General features: G+C 37.8%; 2 protein-coding genes across 4 annotated transcripts in view; one reads left to right on the top strand and one right to left on the bottom strand.

Annotated features, from left to right (window-relative positions):
* The window catches only part of ZNF713 (zinc finger protein 713), a 32337-nt gene extending 29233 nt beyond the window's left edge, over nt 1–3104 (bottom strand). For both annotated transcript variants that reach the window (XM_079945700.1, XM_079945699.1), the window contains exon 1: nt 2806–3104. The gene's annotated coding sequence lies outside the window, so the exon portion shown is untranslated. The remainder of the gene's footprint in view (nt 1–2805) is intronic.
* Nucleotides 1–26207, top strand: part of SEPTIN14 (septin 14) — an 81485-nt gene that overhangs the window by 36577 nt on the left and 18701 nt on the right. For both annotated transcript variants that reach the window (XM_079945701.1, XM_079945702.1), the window contains 6 exons: nt 5279–5413; nt 7565–7659; nt 8555–8623; nt 17568–17688; nt 18064–18259; nt 23062–23248. In XM_079945701.1, the coding sequence (XP_079801827.1) occupies nt 8570–8623; nt 17568–17688; nt 18064–18259; nt 23062–23248 (558 nt within the window). In that variant the 5' untranslated portion in view covers nt 5279–5413; nt 7565–7659; nt 8555–8569. The remainder of the gene's footprint in view (nt 1–5278; nt 5414–7564; nt 7660–8554; nt 8624–17567; nt 17689–18063; nt 18260–23061; nt 23249–26207) is intronic.

Below are 26207 nucleotides of genomic sequence, written 5' to 3'. Positions count from 1 at the left end.
CCACTGTGCCACCAGGGAAGCCCATAAGGTAGGATTTTTAACTTTTATATTTTTTCTTTTATAAATTACCCTTTTGTGTCAATTGTCCACTTTTCTACCATATTGTCTTTTTCTTATTGATTTGTAAGAGTCCTTTATTACATAGTCTGCAATAAAGGACTAAATTAGCAGGTCTGAATGGTCCAAACTCTGCATATTCCAAGGAAAGGTTTGACTCTGGCCTTGCTCCTGGTAGATAACCTATAAGCCCCTGAAACATCCCATCTGTTAAGACTGTCTCTGTTTACCTGAGGCCTTGGGACAGGTCAAAGAGTTTATGCTAACAATGGGATTTATGGTGGGAATCTTGGACCATGTGGTATCAGCTTGCCCACTGGAGGAGCTGGAGACTGGAGGTCAGCAAAATGGATGGGCAGCCATGCTTATATGACCAACTTCCAGTAAATACTCTGGACACCAAGGTTTGAATGAGCTTTCCTGGTTGGCAGTACTGCATACATATGGCCACACATCATTGCTCAGAGAATTAAGGACTACTTGCACAAGTCCATTGAGAGAGGACAACTGGAAGCTTGCACCTGGTCTCTCCTGGACCCTGCCTTACATGCTTTTTTTTCATTGCTGATTTTAATCTGCATCCTTTCACTGTAATACTCATCTTACTGGGAGTATAACAGTTTTGCTGAGTTCTGTAAGTACTTCTAGAACATCACTGAACCTGAGTATGGTTTGGGGACCTCTGAACACAGATAGTAACCAGCAACTCCCCTGTCATAACATAGATAACAAATATAGTCTTCACTTTATCATTTGTCTCTAATTTTTGCTGCTTTCTGAAAAGAGCTAATATTTAAAAATTTTACCTTATAAAACCTGGGGTTTTTTTTCTCTCTGTATAGGTTCTAAGTGCGTGTGAGGGGTTTTGTTTTGTTTTACAAAACATAGATTACATAGATTATACACTTTAACAAGGTTTTTTTTTTTTTTTTTTACACATTCTACATAAAAACATGAGTATGCAAAACATGGGTGTACACAGAGTAAAATATGTGTGCCTTTCAACTTCTCTTCTACTCTGCTTCCCTCCCTGGAGGTAACTCATTGTCAGTCACTTGGTTTGCATCCTTTTCTGTGTATTTATGAACATACATAATATAACCACATACATACTTAACATAATGCACACCATACTATATTCATTGTTCTGCAACATCCTTTATTCACTAATGTCTTAGATATCTTTCTTTGTGTGTTAACTTCACAATAAACTACATAATAAACTATCTTATTCTATTTTATAGCAGCACAATATTCCACTGTATGGGTCTATCACAATATGTTTAACCATATCCAGAGTGAACATTTAAGCTGTACCTATTTCTCAAATTATAAACAATATTGTAATAAACATCTTTGTACATACTTCCCTGTGCACCTGTGCAAGTATTTCTGCAGGACAGATCTTAGAATAGAATTTCTGAACCACAGAGTGAGCTCATTTAACATTTTTGTAAATGCAGTCAAATTGCCACCCAAAATACTTCCTCAACTGTACAACCGGTGCCCTTCCCCCCTGCACTTTCCTCAACACTTTGTATCACCAATATTTTTATATTTTGCCAGTCCAGTGGGTGAAAAATATCTGTCTTCATTTGCATTCTACGGTTACTTATGAAGTTAAGCACTTTTTTCATTGGTTTCCTGTATCTTCTATAAATTGCCTGTGCATATCCTTTGCCCACTTTTCTTTTTTCTCTTTTCTTTTTTCAACAAGTCTCTTTACATATTATAGACACTTTCTCTAACACGTTGCAAATATTTTCTTCAAATCTCTAATTTTTAGCCCTTTGTTCTTTTCAAATACAAAAACTTTAAATTTTGATATCATTAAATTAATGAATTTTCCCCAGAGGGTTTTGTTTCCTGTTTGGGTGGTTTGGTAGGGCTACAGCATAAAGTGCAAGGGTGGAAGGCCAAGCAGTATGCAATATTAAGGTCATAAAAGGCTTTGAGGGCACTGCTAAGAAACTAAAACATTATCCTGATGGCAGCAGGGAAGCATATAAAAGTTTTCAGCAATAGAGTGACTTTCAACAAATTCTCCATTTAATAAGAGCACCTACTAAGTGCCATGGTCAACTCTGTCTCTTAGAAAATGGTAACTTTTGTACCTTTTACATTTCCCACAATTCAAAATAACTAAAAGACACAGAAAGCTCATTATGTTAAAAGACACAATTAGGGGAATCTGCTCTGCCACATATTAAAACAAAATGGTATCAGTGCAGAAACTGTGAGGGCCGTGAAACAGTCTAGAAACAGATCCGAGTATACACACGCCTGTAGAATAGAATAAAAGCGTCATTTCGATTCAGTGGGAAAACAGATGATGGCAAGACCACCGGGGAAAAAGGCATATTCCTATCTAACACGTTATCACAAAATTAATACCCAGTAGGTTAAAATGTAAAAAAAAAAAAAAAAAAGCTATGTAAAAAATCCTTTAAAAGTATTACAAGAAAATAAAGGTGAATGTTTTAATACTCTTGAGATGGGGAAAACTTTCCAAAAATGATACCCACCCACGCCTATTCCAAAATAAATTGCATAAGATATTAGAGGAAAATAGGTTTGTAATCTTGGAACGCGGAGGCCTTCCTATCAAAGGGGCACAGGGTATCCAAGAAGTCTAAGGGCGCCGCTGGGGGGCTCCGAGTCGACCGGAGGGGCGGCGTCCGCGACCCGTGACCCCGGGGCTGCCGCCCGCCCTGCCCCCTCGCCTGCCGCCCGCGGGGCCGCACTCACCCGCCTCCACAGACAAAGGGCGCCCAGGCCGGCTCCGCCCCCTGACGACGACACCGCCGCCGCCGCTGCCCGTCCGGACCCAGGCGGGAGAGGGTGATGAGGGCCCTGATGCCTGAGCCAATGACGCCCAGTGACGGGGCCCTGGGGTTGGACCAGCCGCCGGCGCCAGCCGGGCTCTGACGAAAGCCTCTAAGCAATGGCGGGCGCGCCGCGCTGGCTTCGGCTCTGCGATACGCATGCGCCGGCGGCGCCCAGGGCCGACTGCTTCCCATATGCAGGGCTCGGAACTCCCACCCGCTTTCCCGGGCCTGCTTTTCACCAGGGCCGCGCTGACCCCGGGGGCCCGGACCTCCCGCTCCCGGCACTCGCAGAACTGCGCCTTCCGAGAGAGCCGAGGACCCCTCATAGCCCCTGCCAATCAGAAGCTCCCGCGTGAGTCGCTGCTCGGTCCCCTAGGTGACCACACAAGCCGTCGCTCTCCTCAGTCCTGAAATACCGGCCCCCTCCCGAATTTTATATTGACGAAACTAAAAATACAATAATAATGATTGAATATATCAGGTCTACTGATGAGACTAATGGAATTCTTTTAAGGGGGTAACATTTTGCTTAATTGGGCTTCACCAAAATCGGCTGCAAATGTTCATCTGTTAATGCTAGCATTCAATGGGAAAGGAGAGACTTCAACAAATAGTGTTGGAACAACTGGATATGCACGTGCAAAAGAATAAAATTGGACCCTAGCCTTACACACCACATACAAAGAGTAATTCAGGGGCTTCCCTGGTGGCGCAGTGGTTGAGAGTCCGCCTGCCGCTGCAGGGGACACGGGTTCGTGCCCGGTCCGGGAAGATCCCACATGCTGCGGAGCGGCTGGGCCCGTGAGCCATGGCCGCTGAGCCTGCACGACCGGAGCCTGTGCTCCGCAACGGGAGAGGCCACAACAGTGAGAGGCCCGCGTACCGCAAAAAAAAAAAAAAAAAAAGTAATTCAAAATGGATCAAAAAACCTAAACGTGAGAAGTAAAATTATAAAACTCTTAGAAGAAAACATAGGAGAGAAGCTTCATGATGTTGTTCTTGGCAATTATTTCTTGTATATGACATCAAAAGCACAGACAACAAAAGAAAAAAATGGATAAATTGGACTTCAATATTTAACACTTTTGTACATCAAAGAACAGTAGTAATTGACTGAAATGACAATCCACAAAATGGGAGAAAATATTTGCAAATCATATATCTGATAAGGGATTAATATCCAGAATGTATAAAAAACTACTCTAAGTCAACAACAAATAAACAGGTAACCAGATTTTAAAATGAGCAAAGGACTTGAATAGGCAATTCTTCAAACAAGGCATGCAAATGACCAAAAAGCACATGAAAAGATGTTCAGCATCACTAATCATTAGGGAAATACAAGTCAAAACCACGAGATACCAAGTCACACCCACTAGGACAGCTACTACAAAAAACAGTTAAGTACAAGTGTTGGCAATGATGTGGAGTAATTGGAACTCTTGTGCGTTACTGGTGGGAATGTAAAATGGTACAGCTGCTGTGGAAAAGAGTTTGGCAATTTTTCAAAAAATTAAACATAGAATTACAATATGATCCAGCAATTCCATTTCTGGGTAGATAACACCAAAAGACTTGAAAGCAGGATCTCAAAGAGATATTTGCATCCCCATGTGTGTTACAGCATTATTCACAATAGCCAAAAAGTGGAAGAAACCCAGTGTTTGTTGACAGATGAATGAATAAGCAAAATGTAGTATATGTATACATACTATAGAGTATCATTCAGCCTTAAAAAGGAAGGAAATTCTGAAACATGCTACAACATGAATGAACGTTGAAGACATTATGCGAAGTGTAATATAATTCAGTCACAAAAGGTCAAATGCTACTCAGCCATTACAAAGAATGAAATAATGCCATTTACAGCAACATGGATGGACCTAGAGATTGTCATACTGAGTGAAGTAAATCATACAGAGAAAGAGAAATATCGTATGATATCCCTTATATGTGGAATCTAAAAAGAAATGACACAAATGAACATATTTACAAAACAGAAACAGACTCACAGACTTAGAGAACAAACTTATGGTTACCAGAGGGGATGGATGGGGGGAAGGGATAGTCAGGGAGTTTGGGATCAACATGTACACACTGCTATATTTAAGATGGATAACCAACGAGGACCTACTGTACAGCACAGGGAACACTGCTCAATGTTATGTGGCAGCCTGGACGGGAGGGGGGTTGGGGGGAGAATGGATACATGCATATGTATGGTTGAGTCCCTTTGCTGTGCACCTGAAACTATTACAACATTGTTAACCAGCTATACTCCAATATAAAATAAAAAGTTAAAAAATAAAGGTCAAATACTGTATGATTCCACTTATATGAGGTACCTAGAGTAGTTAAATTTGGACATTGACAGACATTACAATTGTTGCCAGGGGCTGAAGGTGGAATGGAGATGTCTAGTTACTGTTTAATGAGTACAAAATGTCAATTTGAGAAGATGAAAAGACTTCTGGAGATGATGGCTGCACAACAAAGTGAATATACTGAATGCCACTGAACTTCAAATGGTAAGTTTTATGTTATGTATTTTTTAATACCATAAAAAGAGAAAAAAGACAGCTGGATCCTTATATCTGTTTCTACATTTAATCTTTTGAAATATGTTGTTTTGGTTGATGTTTCTGAAGAAAATCTGACTTCATATAGATACATAGTTGGAAAAAAGAATCCTTTAATAAGTCTTCTCTTGTAATTGTGAATATTCTTCTTTGATACCCCACCAAAACTTGATGAGATTAGTTGCAATGTAGAATCTGAAACCATATTCATATACTTTTGGTTTTTACACCACAATCTTGTTAGTCTGTCTCACTCTCCAAATGGATCTTGAACTCATGTATGACTTTGTAATGTCACACACTGGCCATTTGGAAAATATCTGTTTACTGAGTTACCTAACTCAGTGGGTCCTAAATGGGTATGATTTTACCCTCTAGGAAATATTTGGCAATGTCTAGAAATATTTGGCAATATGTGGCAATGGTTGTCACACGCTGGGGTTGCTACTGACATCTACTGGGTAGAAGCCAGAGATACTGCTAAACATTTTAACAATGCATAACAAAGGATTATATAGCTCCAAATGTCAATAGTGCTGAGGTTGGAAAACCTCATTTCATTATGTATTTCATTATGCAATATAAAAATTTGTGTTTGTTAATATCATCACTAATCTTTTTGGGAAAGTTTGTAAGTATTAGGAAGTTGTCAAGATAGTGGATACAAGTTCTCCAAAAACTTTAAAGTTCAAATTTTATCATTTACAACATATATTTTCAGTTATTTTCCTTCATGCTGTAAAGCACACTTCATTCATTTTCAAGAAACTGTCTTAGAAATAACCAAGTCTAAAAAACTAGTATTTGTCAGTTGTTTTTGCAGTTGAAATTGGTGTTCCATAAAATGAGTTACTATCTCTCACAATCACATAACTTATTTTCGCACTTGTATACGGTATAAATGCTTTATGGTACTCACTACCTTGATTAAAGTAGCAGCAGTTTTAGCCACCATTGCTTTTGACCCATCAGTGCAAATGTCAACACAGTGGAAAAAGCAAATTACCTTAGTATTATTAGAAAAAAAAGTTGACCGTACGGGCCCCCTGAAAGACAGTCAGGGATCCCCAGGGGCCCAGGGACCATACTTTGTAAACTTCTTCTCTAGATTTATGTGAAAGAAGTAAACCCCTATTTGTTTAAGGCACCATTAATTAGGTTTTAAAAAATAAGATAACTTGTATCTTTAGTTTTCAAACCATCTTCTGCAGACTTGCCAAAAAGTCAACAGTTACGCAGAGATACTTATTTTTTGTAATTCCTCTCTTTTTTTCAAGAGTTACTGAGATATAATTGACAAATAGAAGTTGTATATATTTAAGGTGCATAATGTGATGTTTTGATATACATATACACTGTGAAATGATTACCACAATCAAGCTAACATATCCATCACCCCGCATAGTTACCACTGTGTGCGTGTGTGTGCATGTGTGTTTGTGTGTTGGGGGGAGGAGAATGCTTAAGATCTACTCTTAGCAAATTTCAAGTATAAAATACAGTATTGTTACTTATAGTCACCATGTTGTACGTTAGATCTCTAGAATTTTTTCATCTGCATAACTGAAACACAAGACTCTTAAATTTATAGTAATTTACTTCAAATTCTGAAGTAGGATAAGTATAAGAAGTTAAGAAATAACCCTTTTTCAGTGGTTTCAGTGTTTACTGTTGGATTGCAATTAAAGCTCGGAAATCACTGCAATACCCACCATTATTGTTCTACTAAATAGTATAGAACCTTCATATATACTAGACTAGAGTAAACCATACCATAGAACAAAACACTACCTGTAGTAGAAAACACTATTTACCATTAGGGAAAAAATGAGGTAAATCTATATACTAAAGTGGAATAATCCTCAGGATATATCAAGTGAAAAGACCATGGTACAGAGCCGTTCTTTAATTCTGTTTGCTTTTCTCTTTGCTATGCTTATATATAATATTTCCCTTTAAAACATGCCTCATAGTCTCAGTATCTTTGTGTTATACTCAAAAGTAGGATAGCATGTCCTTCTCAGGCAGTGTTGCTTAGAAATCAGCACAGCTTGCTCTCTTGTACCTCTCCTCCCTTGTTCCAAACTGTTGCAAACACAGTGAATATTTGGTCCAGAACTGGGGACAGTAGAAAGAACACCAGCGTTGGAATCAGTTCAGACCTGTGTCTGCCACATAGCTGAAATCTCGAGCAAGTAAGTTACTTAATTTTTTCGATTCTGAATTTTCTCTTCTAGCATATGGCAATGAAAATATATGTATCTCATATCTATTATGAGAACTAAAGGAGATAGAGCACATCAGCACTCAGCACAATGCTTCATAAATGACAACTATCATTAATTTAGTTCCTTGTCTAAGGGAGTCATTTAGAGTTTTAGAAGCTCTGCTTTCTCAATTCTCCTTCAATAAGTACACTCTAACACCTCAGCCTCCCCTGATAAGCTACTCTGGAAAGTTAAGTAATTATAAGTGTCTTCCTGGTTCTTTTAGCACTTTTTAAGAAGGAAGGGGGGTGATATAGGAGTACAGGATTAAGAGCCACAAACAACTACCTATAAAATAAATAAGCAGCAGAGATATATTGTACAGCACAGGGAAATATAGACATTATTTTGTAATAACTTTAAATGGAGTATAATTTATAAAAATATTGAATCACTGAAAGCAATATACTATTAGCTGTACACCTAAAATTAATATACTATTGTAAATCAACTATACTTCACTAAAGAAAAAGTGAAAAAGAAAAGCAAAATTCCCTGTTTCCGTTTCTCAAGCCCAGAGAGTTCTTTAAAGAAGAACAATACTCTTTGTCCTTTTGATTTCAAAAGGGAGTTTACCTTTCTTTAGATGCTTTTTATATGTTTATGATTAAATGTATTACTGTACATTATAAGTTGAGTATTATTTATTATATAGAAGCCTGTCTAGCAAAGCAGCCACAATTGAAAACAGGTTAACAGTGTGGACTGAAAGCCAAAACCAGGGATAATGTCTATACTAGGCTCCCTTATTGATCTAAATTATATTGTAGGAATGTAGCCTTTTAAAGTAATCTTTTAAAGGTTTTTGTTTCTTTATTTTCAGCTCCTTCAGTCTGACATGGCAGAAAAACCAATGCGTATGTCCACACAAATACCCGATGATGAAGATATAGTTGAGTATATCTTTCAAAGAGAATTCTCCTTTTTGTCCTTAACAAAATTGTGTAGCTTCAAAATATTGACTCAGTAAACTGATATAGACCTACATGGTAAAGGCTTATGTTTGTTATGTTTGGACATGAATTAACTTTTATACTGATTGGAGTTAAATATCAATGATCGTTTAAATAGCTGATGCATGTTTCTTGCATCTGCAGACATTTTTAGTAGTACAAAAGACTATTCCTATTTAACACCAAAGAATAACAAATGAAAATTCCAGAACCTCCCAGTAGGTGAGGAGAATAATGCTACTTTGATGTATATGTTTGTGGACCTTTAGATACTGATAATAAAAAACTTTTAAATGAAGTTATTTTAGGAAGTGGCTGGGTGGCTGCTTTTTTATTACTTTACTGAGTGGGAGATCGAACCAAGTTCCATGTTAAGACGCGTCTCTGTACTAGGGAAAACATAGTAATTCACATAAAATTTTACCCTAAAAGAGAGAGTAGCATATCTGAATGGGTGAAAACTGAGTTTTAGAACTATTTTTGACCAAAATAGATACATGAACAGATACATGAATATTGAGCTATGTTAAGTAGTGTTTGTTTATGACTTAATAACTAATGGCTCTCTTTTTGGTGTTTTCCTCCAATCATGCATGGTTTTCTGTATCTTTGTTTGAACCATCAAACGATCATATTTTTTCTCTTCTCTTTCTCAGTTACTTTTCTGAAGTGAATGGTTTATTCCATCTTTATTTTTCTATCAGCCACACTTTAAAAATCACATTTGATCCAACTTTCATCTTCGTTGCTTTTCTGAAACTATTACTGACCCTTTCAAGTCGGGTCCCCACAAGGGTCCTCCTGCCTGGGGTCACTCGTGCCAGTGGAGTGAGACTGGGTGCGGCTCAGAAGCAAAGGAAAGTTTAGTCTTTGATTAAAGAATGGAGAGGTGTGAGCTCAAGCTCTAAAGTACACACTCTGCGGACAGGCTGTGGGCAGGCTGCTTCGTAGGGTTCCAGTCTGCGGAGGGAGGGGCGGAGTTCTCGTGGGTGCTCACGGCACCCCACCTCTATCTTGAGTTGAAGTGTTGCTCACAGGGCTTCTCCACACGATATGCCAAGTTGGGGTGTTGGGCCCATCGGTTCTGTGCTGGGAACTTTAATCCGAGGTGTTAGGTGCAGGCCTCTGCACACGGCCCCCTGTAGGCAAGTGAAACTAGACTTAGCGCGAAAGAAAAGTTGACAACTTATCTTATTGTTACCGACCCTTTTGAGTCGGGGTCCAACAAGAGTCCTCCTGCCTGGTGTTATTGGAGCCAATAGAATGAGAGCCAGTTTGGTTCAGAAGCAAAGGAAAGGTTTATTCTTTGATCAAAGAATGGAGAGGTGTGAGCTCTCGCTCTAGAGTCCTCGCTCTCCTGAACAAGCTGTTTACGGGCTCGCTTTATAGGGTTCTTGTCAGCGGAGTGGGGCGGCGTTCTTGGAGGGCGACTGCAGTGCCGGGTGCAGCAGCATCTCTGCACACGGTTCACTGTCATCATCTTGAATTGAGGTGTCATGCAACAGCGCTTCTCCATATGGAGCGCCAAGTGGGGGTGTTGAGTGCAGCGGTTCTTTTTGTTGTTGTTAATTAATTAATTTATTTTTGGCTGCGTTGGGTCTTGATTGCTGCGCACAGGCTTTCTCTAAGTTGCATCGAGCGGGGGCTACTCTTGGCACGTCGGCCCAGTAGTTGTGGCTTGTGGGCTCTAGAGCGCAGGCTCAGTAGTTATGGCACATGGCCTTAGTTGCTCCATGGCATGTGGGATCTTCCCAGACCAGGGCTTGAACCCATGTCCCCTGAATTGGTAAGTGGATTCTTAACCACTGTGCCACCAGGGAAGTCCTGAGTGCAGTGGTTCTGAGCTGGGAACTCTAATCCCACACGTTAGGTGTAGGGGCTCTGCGCTTGGCCCCCTTAAGGCAAGTGAGATTAGACTAAGCACAAAAGAAGAGGTTAGACCTTATCCGATCACCTAGATTCCATCATATTTTTCCCAGGGACCCCAGTGGGCTTTGCTGGTGACAAAACTACTGTCAGAGTCCTATCTCAGTGACTAAACCACTGACTTATGCCCATCCCATATTACCTTTGGGCCCTCTGATGCATTAAATCACGGTGAATGCTCCTCTGTTTACATGACATTAAAATCATAAAATTTTAGAATAGGTGGATCCCAAAGGCCAATTAGTCGAACTTTAATCTGATATATAAATGCTTGCTACAAACCATTTAGCAAGTAGTCTTCCAAACTTTTTTTGAACCCTTTACAACTGGCAACTTAATTTATTCTCCTTTTTGAAATTAAAAATAACATTATTAAAAGAAAATTTCAAACAATAAGAAAGAGATAACAGGCCTTTCAACCTAGCTCTTTACAGGAAATAACTAATCTAATCTTTGAACAACTTTTCATATCAGCCCATACTGATCAACCTAATTCTTTTTAATAGCTCTGTTCTTTTTTTTTTTACATCTTTATTGGAGTATAATTGCTTTACAATGTTGTGTTAGTTTCTGCTGTATGACAAAGTGAATCAGTTATACATATACATATATCCCCATATCCCCTCCTGCTTGCACCTCCCTCTCACACCCCTCTAGGTGGTCACAAAGCACCAAGCTGATCTCCCTGTGCTATGTGGCTGCTTCCCACTAGCTATCTATTTTACGTTTGGTAGTGTATATATGTCCATGCCACTCTCTCACTTCATCCCAGTTTACCCTTCCCCCTCCCCGTGTCCTCAAGTCCATTCTCTACGTCTGCGTCTTTATTCCTGTCCTGTCCCTAGGTTCATCAGAACCTTTTTTTTTTAGATTCCATATATATGTATTAGCATACGGTATTTATTTTTCTCTTTCTGACTTACTTCACTCTGTATGACATACTCTAGGTCCATCCACCTCACTGCAAATAACTCAATTTCATTTCTTTTTATGGCTGAGTAATATTCCATTGTATACATGTGTCACATCTTCTTTATCCATTCATCTGTTGATGGACACTTAGGTTGCTTCCATGTCCTGGCTATTGTAAATAGAGCTGCAATGAACATTGTGGTACATGACTCTTTTTGAATTATGGTTTTCTCAGGGTATATGCCCAGTAGTGGGATTGCTGGGTCATATGGTAGTTCTATTTTTAGTTTTTATTTTTGAATTTTATTTTATTAATTCTTTTATACAGCAGGTTCTTATTAGTTGTCTATTTTATACATCTTAGTGTATACATGTCAATCCCAATCTCCCAATTCATCACACCACCACCCCCACCCCGCCACTTTCCCTCCTTAGTATCCATACGTTTATTCTCTATATCTGTTTCTCAATTTCTGCCCTGCAAACCAGTTCATCTGTACCATTTTTCTAGGTTCCACATATATGCGTTAATATACGATATTTGTTTTTCTCTTTCTGGCTTACTTCACTCTGTATGACAGTCTCTAGATCCATCCACATCTCTACAAATGACCCAATTTCGTTCCTTTTTATGGCTGAGTAATATTCCATTGTATATATGTACCACATCTTCTTTATCCATTCGTCTGTCGATGGGCATGTGTCTTTTTGAATTATGCATGTGTCTTTTTGAATTATGGTTTTCTCTGGGTATATGCCCAGTAGTGGGATTGCTGGATCATATGGTCATTCTATTTTTAGTTTTTTTAAGGAACCTCCATACTGTTCTCCATAGTGGCTGTATCAATTTACATTCCCACCAACAGAACACTCACTTTTATAAGGGAAGGGGCTTCACAACTCATCTTCTGGCTCTAGTTTCCTCTCCAGGCCACTGTCATGCTAGTGCCTTATTCATCTTTTTGAAATGCTTCTTCCTTCTACTATTCTCTGGCTCAAACCTCTAGCCACTGCCCATTACCATTTAGATAAAATCCATATTCCTTAGCCTCATATTTAAAACTCTCTATTGTTGGGTCCTTTTTTTACCTCTTGTTCATAATACCTCCCTCCTTCATACAAGTCTTATCCTGTCTTCAAGAGACAATCTGCCATCTTTTAAAATTATTTTTAACTACTCTATGCCACAGTCATCTATCCTTCTTCCAAATTCCTATATTATTTTTTGACTTTTCTGTAATTTTGGTACTTAGTATGATATTAATAGATATTTTAACTTTTTCTTCATGGCTTTTATTCTATTGAAATTGTAGGCTCTTCATAAATAAGACTCTTTGACTTACAGAACATCAGAGTGTGAAAGAATTTTAAGCTCTCCTGATCAAATGTTCTCATTTTACAGAAGAGAAAACAGGCACCAGTGACTGTCCCAAAGGCTCACAATGACTAGTGACTTTTCTTATTCAGCTACCTTTCCCCATACCACTGGGAAAAAAAGTTCAGTGAATACAGGGTAAACATCAGGGCTTGTCAGAGCTTGTAGAGTCCTTTTATAAATTTACAGACTATAACTTTATGTACAGTATCCCATTTGCTAGATGTAGTCTGTGTGCCCTTGCTATCATGAGGGATTAAAATAATGTATGATTTGCATTTCAGTTTCATGTGAATGCATGTGAAATAATCCTTTTAATAGTAGGTTCATATATTTTTATATATCTACCTTGTTTATTTCTTAATTTGCTTTATTTGTGCTTTGTTTGTGGATGATGCAAAGTTGAATTCAAGAATGAGACTTGAAAGGTCACAAATTCCAAATTAGTAGAATCTGAAATATCTAAGTTCTCTCCATAGATTATTTTGGAATTTTATAAAAGTAAATATTATAAGAAAGAACTTTTGGCCCGTCAGAAGACATTTGTTAAGTAATAGTGATGATTCTATGGAAACCCCTGCTTGTTCTATCGATATTTGCTCTGTGGGTGAAAACTCAGTGTTCATGAGGCCAAGGTTTCTGGTCTGTTCCTGATAAGAAAATGGGCTATATTTTGTTCTATGGACACACAAAGCACTTTGATCTGGTACCTCCCTAAGCTACAGTTTTTAAAATGAGAGAAGCCTGCCACAAGGGAGTGTAGGACAGAGAGGACAGTAGAGTGTCCAAATCTTTTATTGTTACATATAATCTTCAGATTATATGGGTCAGAATGTTCTCTTTTGAGTAGAGAAGTCAAAATTTACCACCATATATAAACGCTGTCTTCTAAGAGCACAAGTAGTTACAAATTGAAAATTTTTATTATTTCTTATTTGATTGTATTTTCAGTTTAGGATTGGTAAATACACTCTCTTTAAATATAAAATCCCCATGGAATTTTTACTAATTAATTCTTGGTTGATTCCTGGATTCTTGGTTGAGACCAGATAGGACCCGGGTAGGCTCCTATCTCTACCATTCACTCTTCATTTAGCATGCACTAATTCAACCAAAAGCTATTGAAAGCCTACTGTGAGCTGGGAGTTAATGATATAAAGTGAATAAAATTCTATCTCAAAGAGCTCAAAGTGTATTGAACTCTGTCTTTGGGTAAATCATGTAAACTGTTTGGATCTTAATCCCTTATTTTAACATAAGAGGATTAAATGAATTCTAATACTAATCATAGTGAAACTATTAATACAAATGTTTCCTTATATCATTGTGTCTATAATATTATAATGCTTATGGAAAAAGAAATAGCATAATTTAATTTCTATGCAAAGAGTGTTTTTAAAAAAATCTTTGAAGCATATTCTTTTTTTTTTTTTTTTTTGAAGCATATTCTTATTTAGGACTACCAACTGTATGTTTTCTTTGTTAAAAATTTTTTAAAAATAATTTCATATTTTTGACCACACTATTCAAAATAGTTATGCTAAAAACATGATATAGTAAACCTATTTTACTCTTACTACTGAACTCAATTAAGAGTCCCATAGCAGGGTGATTCAGGAAGGGGTAGGCATGTAGAAAGGAACATGAAATTGAAATATGAAGAACAGCAGTCTCATAGTTAATAATTTTGATGCTCAATTATGCAACATTTGGCCAGTAGGTGCCATTTAAACAGATTCTCCTGTGCTTTTAAAATTGCATTTGAATATATATGGGGTGAAAGAGCATCTTAATATTAATGGTTTTTCCAATGTGTAAACACGATATATATTTCCATTTATTTAGTTCAATCTTAATCGCTCTTATCATTCTTTTGTAGTTTTCAGTGTAAATGTCTTACATATCATTATGATACTTGATATTATTTCTATCATTTTGAATTAATCAAGACTTGTCTTGTGGCTTAATATATGATCTACCTTAGAAAATATTTTGTGTGCACCTGAGAAAAATGTGTAGTAGGCAGCTGTTAGATGGAACTTTCTGTATATGCCTATTAGGTCCATTCAGTCTATTGCATTGTTCAAATCTGCTGTTTCCTTATTGGTTCTCCATCTGGATGATGTATCCATTGTTGAGAGTGGGGTATTCAAATCCCCAGCTACTGTTGCATTGCTATTTCTTTCTCCTTTTAGTTCTGCTAGTATTTGCTTTACATATTTAGGTACTGAGTGCATATTTATAATAAATACATCTTCTTCATAGGTTGTCCTCTTTATAATTATAACTTAGTCTATCTTGTCTGAAATAGGTATAGCTGCCTTTGCTTTATTTTGGTAACCATTTGCTTGAAATATCTTTCTCCATCCCTTTACTCTCAGTCTGTTGTGTTCTTAAAGTTATTCTCATGTAGGCAGCATATCATTTGGTTTTTTAAAATCCATTCAACCTTCTATGACCTTTTATTGGAGAATTAATTCACTTACCTTTAAAACAATTATCAATAGGTAAGGACTTACTATTGCCATTTTGTTAATTATTTCTGATTGTTCTGTAATTGCTTTGTTCTTTACTTGTTATCTTGCTGTCTTCCTTTGTGATTTGATGACTTTTTTTGGTGGTATGCTTTGACTCCTATATCATCATCTTTCATGTATCTAAAATTACCTATCACTTCATCCATTAAACTCATTTTTTCTGTAGATTCTTATACATGTTCATAACAGTTATAGTATTTGTCTGCCAATTCCAGTATCCTCATTATGTGGTTATTTCTATTGATTGTGTTTTTCCTTGGCTATGAGACAGATTTTTTTTCTGCTTCTTCAAACCTAGTAATTTTGATTATGCATTGAGCATTGTGGATGGTATTGTAGAAAGTCTGAATTCTATTATTATATTTCTCTAAAGAGTATTGAATTTTGTTTTAGCAGGCAGTTAGATTACTGGCAAGTCATTTGGACACTGTTGAGTCATGATACTCTTTGTAAAGATGGGTTTATCTTAGTTATACCCTTTGACTTGGGAGTAACCCTTTGACTTAGAACATAATCCTAAATCCTATAGCAAGTCCTTTTACAAATTTAAATAAAAAGTCCAAAGTGTTTATCTAAAGTGTTGACCAATCTTGTCTAACTTGGAAGAAATGTAAACTCCAAACTCTGTCTCCTCGGGCCTTCCCAGGACCACTGCTGAAATACCAGTTTAGCACTTTTGGAATGCCAACTCTTCTCTCCATTGCCACTGAGCTCTTTGTAGCCATGCCTGCACGTGCAGAGTTAGACTCAGCCAAGTGTTCTAAAGTTTGCAGATTTGGATCTCCCCACTCTGTGGCTTGCTCTTCCAGCATTTCTTTCTCAATATCCCAGTATTTTGGCAGCCCAACTTCTGACCTTAGACTTCCCAGCTCAAGATTGTCATTCTGCTTGAGCTCTGCTTCCCAAGTTTCTCATTTACTGGGGAGTCACTTCAAGGGAATATATGGATAAACCTAGTTTCACCTCTTATGCTAACCTTATTTCCAGCGTGATTTATTCTTGTTTCTGCCTCCTTTTCTTTCCCTCCCAGTGCCTTCAAACAGTCCTTTTTTTTTTTTTTTTGGCCGCACCATGCGGCTTGAGGGACCTTAGTTTCCCGACCAGGGATTGAACCCGGGCCACGGCCATGAAAGCCCAGAATCCTAACCACTAGGCCACCAGGGAACTCCCCAAACAGTTGTTTCTAATTGTTGATGTAAGGAAAGGTAAAATGCTATAAGTTACTCTATCACCAAAAGCTAGGAGTGTACACACAATTTCACACCTTACTTTTTTAACTTAATATTTTCATGTATTTTTCAATTTATTAAAGCATTCTTCATAAACATCTTTAAAAATGACTTAAGAATGCCCCAGTGTGTGCGTGAAAAAATATATTATCATTTACTTGCATATTCTATTTCAGGGAGTCATACATTTGGATGTTAGATAGCCACAGTGAACACTTTTATGCATAAAGCATTTGTGAAATTTTCTAGTTGTTTGGGAGAGAGTTCTAGGGATGAGATTAGTGTAGATTGTTAAGCATTCTTTGAATTATTTTTCCACCTTTTAAAAATAATCAGTTGGTAAATTTATGTATAATATTGTTGGATTTCTAGTTTTCTAGGTTGGTATTATTAGCAGTGGATTCCTTTAACAATTTGATATAACACAAGTTCTCAGAGGGCATATAAGAAATCTGAAGTCAAAGTTTTTAGTTGCTTCTTAAAAAATTCAAATTAACTTTGATTTCCTTACATATATTAACATATATTGGATTTCCTGAATATATTACCACACTGAAACGGAGTGAAAGAATGTTGTTTCCTTTTTTTCTATAAAAATAATTTATTATTGTATAGTAACATACTAGGCTTTCTTGTGGTACTTCTGTAATTTCCTATTTTTAAATTTAAAAACATAGTCTGAGTGTGATCAGAGATAGAGTCACTATTTATAAAAACGATGACAAAAATCTGTGTGTCTGGATAAAGATTTCTCTTCTCACAAATTTACTTCATTTGCATCTTATCTGAGGTATGATGATCAAATGATAATCAATTCCATTTCTTTGACATATTATTATAGTCATATTTTCAAATGACATTTTCTATTCTAATTAATATATTTTTATTTGTTTTTTTCTCTAAGCAAAAAGAAGATAATATCCGTTGTTTAACTACGCTTGGTCATTTTGGTTTTGATTGTTTGCCTCAACAACTGGTGAACAAATCTGTTCAACAAGGGTTCTTTTTTAATATTCTCTGTGTGGGTAAGTGCCAAACCCCTCACATGAATTATTTCCTGATTTTCCTAAATGCTCATTTCAACTTACCTTAAGCAGCATAACACTGGTGCTGTTAATTTAAGACTATGTCTTCATGTTTGTATTGGTTTGTATCTTTAGTCATGTTACTTAGACATTTTTTTCTTTAAGTGTTTCAGTGCCTTTCAAAATCTGATATAGCTTTGTGTATATTATCTTTCTATATTATGTAATGATGGAGGGAGTCAAGAGTAGCATGTATACTTTCAAGGATATTCCAGTCTTTAAAGTGTTTGGGACCCTTTAAACCATCCTAGAGGGTCAGGGTGTTACTTCTTCTCAGACATCTTATTCCCCTATGATATATCTATGTTTATACAGGGGAAACTGGGATTGGAAAATCAACATTGATCGACACACTGTTCAATACTAACTTGAAAGACAAAAAATCCTCACATTTTTGCCCAAATGTTGGACTTAAAATTCAGACATATGAACTTCAGGAAAGCAATATTCAGTTGAACTTAACTGTTGTGGAAACAGTGGGGTATGGTGATCAAATAAACAAGGAAGGCAGGTGAGTGGTTTTTTATTTTAATTTAAAAATTATTCTTATTTCAAGGAACTTACTTTCTTTCTCCATGTATTAAAAAGTAATAGTCTTCTACGGGCTTCCCTGGTGGCGCGGTGGTTGAGAGTCTGCCTGCCGATGCAGGGGACACGGGTTCGTGACCCGGTCCGGGAAGATCCCACATGCCGCGGAGCAGCTGGGCCCGTGAGCCATGGCCGCTGAGCCTACGCGACCGGAGCCTGTGCTCCGCAACGGGAGAGGCCACAACAGCTAGAGGCCCGCGTACCGCAAAAAAAAAAAAAAAAAAGTAATAGTCTTCTAGAATATATATATATATATATGTATATATACATGTACATATATATATAACTGAGTCACTTTGCTGTACAGCAGAAATTAACACAACATTGTAAATCAACTATATTTCAATTAAAAAATAATAAAATGGCTCTATTGTAATAGATGGCATGCAGTTGGATCTTTTTTACAGCCACCCCTGCATTATTTTCATTTCCACTTTCATGGTATATCTTTTTCTATTTCTTTACTTTGGGCCTATGTGTGTCCTTAATGCTGAATGAGTCTCTTGTCAGCAGCAGATGGTTGGGTTTTATTTATTTATTTATTTTGTTTGTTTGTTTGTTTTGCGGTATGTGGGCCTCTCACTGTTATGGCCTCTCCCATTGCGGAGCGTAGGCTCCGCACGCGCAGGCTCAGCGGCCATGGCTCAGGGCCCAGCCGCTCCGCGGCATGTGGGATCTTCCCGGACCGGGGCACGAACCCGTGTCCCCTGCATCGGCAGGCGGACTCTCAAGCACTGTGCCGCCAGGGAAGCCCCGGGTTTTATTTTTGAATCCATCTATAGCCAACTGTGCCTTTTGATTACTGAGTTCAACTCATTTATATTTAGAATAATTACTGAGATGTAAGGACTTACTACTGCCATCTTATTAATTGTGTTCTGGTTGTTTCGTAGTTCCATTATTTAGTTTTTTTCTCTGTTTCTTTCTGTCTTTGTAAATTGGTGATTTTTTGTGCTGGTATGTTCTGATTTCCCTTTCTTTATCTTTTGTGAATCTACTCTAGGTTTTTGCTTTGTGGTTGTCATGAAACTTACATAAAACATCTTACAGATAAAACTGATACGTGGTTTACTTTGATCGCATAAGAAAATTTCACCCTTTTGCTCCCCATTTTATATTTTGAGGTCACAAATTTACCTCTTTTTATATTATATATTCTTTAACAAATTACAGTACTATAGTTATTTTTAATACTTTTGTCCTTAACCATTATACTCTAGTTAAGTTGTTAACATGCTATCTTATCACAGATTAGATTTTTCTAAATCTGTATATTTGCCTTTACCAGTGTGTTACATACTTTTGTACATCTTCATGTTCTAATTAGTGTCTTTTTGCTTCTGTCTGAAGAATTTCTTAAAGATTTTCTTGCAAGGCAGATCTAGTACCAATGAACTTTCTCAGCTTTTTTGTTGTTGTTTGGGAAAGTCTTATTTCTCCTTCATTTCTGAATGAATAACTTTGCCAAACAGAGTATTCTTGACTGGCAATTTTTATATTTTGTTATTTTTCTCTCTCCTGGCCTGTAGGTCTTTGCTGAGAAATCTGCTGATAGCCTAATGGGGGTTTCTTTATAGGTTACACTTCTTTTTTCTCTTGCTGCTGTTAGGATTCTGTATTTGTCTTTGATTTTTTTTTTTTTTTTTTTTTTTTGCGGTACGCGGGCCTCTCACTGTTGTGGCCTCTCCCGTTGCTCAGCACAGGCTCCGGACGCGCAGGCTCAGCGGCCATGGCTCACGAGCCCAGCCGCTCCGCGGCATGTGGGATCTTCCCAGACCGGGGCACGAACCCGTGTCCCCTGCATTGGCAGGCAGACTCTCAACCACTGCGCCACCAGGGAAGCCCCTGTCTTTGATTTTTGATAGCCTCATTATATGGTGTCTTGAGAAGGTCTTTATGCATTGAGATATATGGTGATCTATTAGGTTTGTAAACTTAGATGGCTAAGTGTCTCCCAAAATTTGTGAAGTTCTCAGCTATTCTTTCTTTTTTTTAAGTTAATTTTTCCTGGAGTATAGTTGCTTTATAATGTTGTGTTAGTTTCTTGCTGTACAGCAAAATGAATCAGTCATATGTATACATATATCCCCTCTTTTTTAGATTTCCTTCCCGTTTAGGTCACCACTCAGCTATTCTTTCTATTTATTTATTTGTTTGTTTTTTTGTTTGTTTGTTTATGGCTGTCTTTGGGTCTTTGTTGCTGTGTGCGGGCTTTCTCTAGTTGCGGCGAGCGGGGGCTGCTCTTCATTGCAGTTCTCGAGCTTCTTCTCATCGTTGTGGCTTCTCTTGTTGCGCAGCATGGGCTCTAGGCGCGTGGGCTTCAGTAGTTGTGGCTCGCGGGCTCAGTAGTTGTGGCTCACAGGCTCTAGGGTGCAGGCTCAGTAGTTGTGGCACACGGACTTAGTTGCTCTGTGGCATGTGGGATCTTCCCGAACCAAGGCTCAAACCCGTGTCCCCTGCATTGGCAGGCGGGTTCTTAACCACTGCGCCACCAGGGATGTCCCTATTTTTTCTTTAAATAAACTTTCTGCCCTTTTCTTCCTTTCCTCTCAGTATGGAAATCCAACTATTCTAATATTTATATATTTTTGAAGTCCCTTAGATCATATAAGCTTTCTTCATTCATTTTCATTCTTTGCGTCTTTATTTTCCTCTGCTTGAGTTATTTCAAAGTTCCTATTCTCTAGCACACTGATTCTGTTTTCCATTTGGTCTCTTCTGCTGTAGATGCTCTCTATTGCATTTTCTATTTCATTCATTGAATTTTTCAGTCCCAGAATTTCTGTTTGGATTTTTTTTTTTTTTTTAAGATTTCTATCCCTTTCTTAAGTTTCTAATTTTGCTCATACATTGTTTTTCTGATTTTGTTGAATTGTCTTTATGTGTTTTCTTGTATCTCATTGAGTTTCATTAAAACAATTATTTTGAAATCTTTTTCAGATAGATTGCAAAATTCTGTGCCTGTGATTCAGTTATTAGAGGATTATTATTATCTTTTGCAGGTGACATGTTTTCTTGATTCTTCACATTCCTTGGAGTTTTGCATTGCTGCTTTTGCACTTGAAGTAGCAGACAGCTCCTCAAATCCTTTACTAGTTGCATTTAGGTGGATATACTGTTTATTAGTCCTGTTATATCTGGGAGCTTTCTCTGATCTTGTATGGACAGCCCAGCTCCACAGTTCTTACTCCCTCTTGTGGCAAAATTCTTAAGCTTTTATGCCTTCTCTGATTCTTACAACTCTCCTGGCTGGCTTCTAGGAACTTCTTTTTTTCCTTTCAGAAAGTGGTGCTATAGCTCAAAATTTCCAGAAAGTGGTTTCTCTTGCTCACAGATTCTGGTCTGATTTTTCTGAGCACACTCCATTTACCAGATCTCACTCTTGCCATCACATGCAAGAGTGTGCACACAGCCTGCTGCAGAGTGTGGGGAGGTGTGGGTTTATATGGGGCACTGGGAGTATGCTTGGGTCCAATGGGGGAGATCATCAAGTGAGGTTCTCCCAGAGGCTAATGGCTGAGTTTCCTGCTGAAGTCCTGAGCTTGGTCAGCATGTCCCTTTAATGCCCTTTGATATTCTTATCTACCTCTTTCCTGGTGTCCTTTTGTCCCTAGTCATGGAGTTCCAGCTTCAGTATTCTAGGTGCTGCTGGAGAGAAATGGTTTTCTCCAACAATGTCCTGCACAGCCAGGCACTGGGTGCTGGGCACTCACTCACAGCCTCCCATTCTCTTGTGGGAGAGGTTACTGATGACTATTTCAGCCCTGTGCTGTGTTGTTTTGGGGGAGCATTGACACTGGCGAAATTCCTCTTACCCTCTCCAGCGCATCCAAATTCTTTTTTATTCTCCACGAAGTGCTGGAATCTGCCATATGGATTGCTGAACTTCTACAGGTCTCTCCCATCTGTGGGTATGTGTCCAAGTCAGCACACTTCAATTTTTCCACGACTGTATGCAAGAGGGTGTGGCAGGTTCACTGGCTCCTGCTGGTTCCACAGCCTGTATGGACATCTGTCTCCCTATTGCCATACAGTTGGGCAAGATTCCTCCTGGTTCCCTGGCATGTGGTGCTGTGTCCCATCTCCCACAGAGGTACTTTTGTTTGTGGGTGGATCCAATTATTAGCTGTTAAAAAGGGGGGCAAAAGGAGAGATGTATTCACTGTCATGATACTGGTGGCACTCTTAAAATTTACATACAGTAAGACTCAATTTTTGTGGTGTATACTTCTGTAGGTTTTAAAAAATGCATAGAGTTTATACCCACCATCTTAGTTGTGACATAGAACAGTCCTGTCACATCCAAAAATTCTCTTGTGCTTTAGTCTCTTTATCCTTGTGCTGATACCATCCTGTATTAATTATTTTACTTCATACATAGTAAGACGTGATATATGAAGAATATATCTTCTTCATTTTTTTTTCAGTATGTCTTGAGCATTCTTGGTTCTTTGCACTTATACATATGTATACATATAAAAAATTTGTTTTCTGATTTGAACTTCATTGAACTGATAGATCATTTTTCCTTTTCTATAAACAAGAGGACTTTTTGTTGCTTTGTAACAGCTTGTAGCTGTTATCTTTGTAAGGACATATTATGCACATTTTATCACTGTGGCAAACTAGTGAGTACACATATTAACTAGATATTAAATGGTAAAAATGCAGACATCAGATGATATTAATCTGTTATGCTAAATGTTTAAATAATCATTTTTTCAGCTACCAGCTAATAGGTGACTACATAGATGCTCAGTTTGAGTCCTATCTTCAAGAAGAATTGAAAATTAAGCGTTCCTTTGTTGACTACCATGATTCCCGTATCCACGTGTGCCTTTACTTCATTTCACCTACAGGACATTCTCTGAAACCCCTTGATCTATTAACCATGAAGAACATTGACAGTAAGGTGCGTTCGGTAAATCTATCAACCTATCAAGATTTGATACTTATTGTGAAATAATACAAATCTTGAAGGCATTTGCACACAGAGAACTTGTTATTTTGTAATATGTATATATATATATATATATATATCTTTTTTGTTGTTAATCTTTTTTTTTTAAATAATTAATTAATTAATTTTTGGCTGTGTTGGGTCTTCGTTGCTGTGCACAGGCTTTCTTCATTGTGGTGCGCAGGCTCCTCGTTGTGGTGGCTTCTCTTGTTGCAGAACACAGGCTCTAGGCACATGGGCTTCAGTAGTTGCAGCACGCAGGCTCAGTAGTTGTGTCTCATGGTCTCTAGAGCGCAGGCTCCGTAGTTGTGGCACGCGGGCTTAGTTGCTCCACAGCATATGGGATCTTCCCGGACCAGGGCTTGAACCCGTGTCCCCTGCATTGGCAGGCGGATTCTTAACCACTGCGCCACGAGGGAAGTCCTTTTTTGTTAATCTTTAAAGCATTTATGTTTGTTTCCTAGGGATGCCATTGCAAAATACCACAGACTTAGTGGTTTAAACAACAGAAATTAATTTTCTCACAATTCTGGAGGCTATAAGTTCAAGACCAAGGTGTCGCCAAGTTTCATTTTTTCTGAAACCTCTTTTTAGGTGGCAGATTGCCACTTTCTCACTGCGTCCTCACATGATATTTCCTTTGTACACACAGCTGATGTCTCTGTCCAAGTTTCCCCTTTTTATGAGGACACCAGTGGGATTGGATTAGGGCCTATCTTCATGGCCTTATTTTGACTTAATCACCTCTTTAAAGGCTCTATCTCCAAATACTTTGTGAGATACTGGGGTTTAGGGCTTTAAGATATGTGTGAGAGAGAAGGGGGAGACATATTCAGCCCATAATAGCATTTGATACATTTCAACCTTTCTTCCTTTCCAGAGAAATTTAATTACAATGTGTATCAGTTAGGAAAATGAGACACAGGTTTTAAAAAATTTAAAAAAATTTAAAATTTATCATGCTAAGTGAAGTAAGTCAGACAGAGAAAGGCAAATATCATATGATATCACTTCTATGCAGAATCTAAAAAAAAATTCATACAAATGAACTTACAAAATAGAAACAAACAGACTTAGAGAACAGAATTTATGGTTGCCAGAGGGGAAGGGTGGGGGTGTGGGATAGATTGGGAGTCTGGGATTGACATGTACACACTGCTATATTTAAAATAGACAACCAACAAGGACCAACTGTATAGCACAGGGAACTCTGCTCAATATTCTGTAATTACCTAAATGGGAAAAGAATTTGGAAAAGAATAGATACATGTATGTGTATAACTGAATCACTTTTCTGTACACCAGAAATGAACACAACATTGTTAATCAACTATGCTCCAATCTAAAATAAAAATTTTAAAAACTTAAAAATTTTTTTTTTTAAATTTAGGGGTTTGTGATTAAATCATAATTCAGATCATGGTCATTTACCTGTAGTTTTGAAATAGAATTTACTCTATAGTACTATAAAATAATGCCATTAACGTTTACCCGGTACCACTGATGGTGTGACACATGAAGATTTCATGATCCTGGCTACTCGTTCTGTCAGAGAAAATTCAGAATATATATAATTTTTTTTTCCAACAGAGAGCAAATGTACATATGAAAGAACTTGTTATGTCATGAGATTCTTTTCTGCACTCAGCCCTGGTAAAACATGCTGTCTTCAACTTTATTCAGTTGAAGGGAGGAAGAGTTCTAAAATTGCGTTCCCTTTATCAAAGAAGGCCTGACCTTTGCTATGTATTGTTCAAACTGGAAAGAAACGTTGTACTTAATCTAAGTCACCAAGTAGTTGAAAGAAGTTAGATTTCTAGCTAAAATTAAGAGCTGTCTCAATTTCTCGGTTAGTACTATATTCAATACTCAAGGACACACAGTTTTATTTTTAATTTTATGGGCAGCTGTAATCATCAAGCCATTTCCAGATACAAGAAGTTACTAATTTTTGCAAAGACCATTGCATAAAGGGTTGGGCAAGGTTGTGTCTGTCTGTTGTCTTCTCTTACAGGTTTCTCAGCTCTCCTTGCAATAAGTGACTTTTGTTCCTTAAATATGAACACCTGAGGAATTATTGACATGAAGCGTTTTCATTTCTCATGTGGTAATGATTTACTATCACTGGAGGATATCTTTTCCCAGCTTTCTCACTAATACAACCCAAGACATTTATGTTAGTCTTGAATCTACCATAGCAGTTGTCTGCTTTTTACTATGCAAGGTATTATTCAAGATTTTAAAATTAGACAAAGTTTTGGGGCTTCCCTGGTGGCGCAGTGGTTGGGAGTCCGCCTGCCGATGCAGGGGACACGGGTTCGTGCCCCAGTCCAGGAAGATCCCACATGCCGCGGAGCGGCTGGGCCCATGAGCCATGGCCGCTGAGCCTGCGCGTCCGGAGCCTGTGCTCCGCAGCGGGAGAGGCCACGACAGTGAGAGGCCCGCGTACCGCAAAAAAAAAAAAAAAAAAAAAAAAAAAAATTAGACAAAATTTTGAACATCTACGTTATAATATTGAAGCCCTAGATTTTCATAAGGATTTTTTTTAAATGTACTTTGAGGAACCTAAAACAAAAGCAATAGACCTAAAACTGACTTTTATGCATTTCTACTAGATCACAGAACTTAACGTTGTGTAGCTATGATTTAACAGTAACAATTTATTTTAACAGTAATAAAACATATTTTGGAATTTTATATTGTTATTTTCTACAAAGTTTAATTATTAAGATGTAAATTCATTGAGAAGCAATGATCATATTGTAGAGCTAGGAAGAAAATTTTATGTATAAAATTTCAAGTTCAAATATGCAATGTGAAATCATTTCTTTTTACAAATTACAAATGGACTTTTTTGTTAGCATGGTGCTATACACACATATATACACACTCAGCTTTTAAAGTATAGTAA

This window comes from Stenella coeruleoalba (assembly GCF_951394435.1).
Source record: "Stenella coeruleoalba genome assembly, chromosome: 15".
Taxonomy (NCBI): domain Eukaryota; kingdom Metazoa; phylum Chordata; class Mammalia; order Artiodactyla; family Delphinidae; genus Stenella; species Stenella coeruleoalba.
The sequence above is the reverse complement of the archived record's forward strand: the minus strand, read 5'-3'. Positions and strand labels throughout refer to the sequence as shown.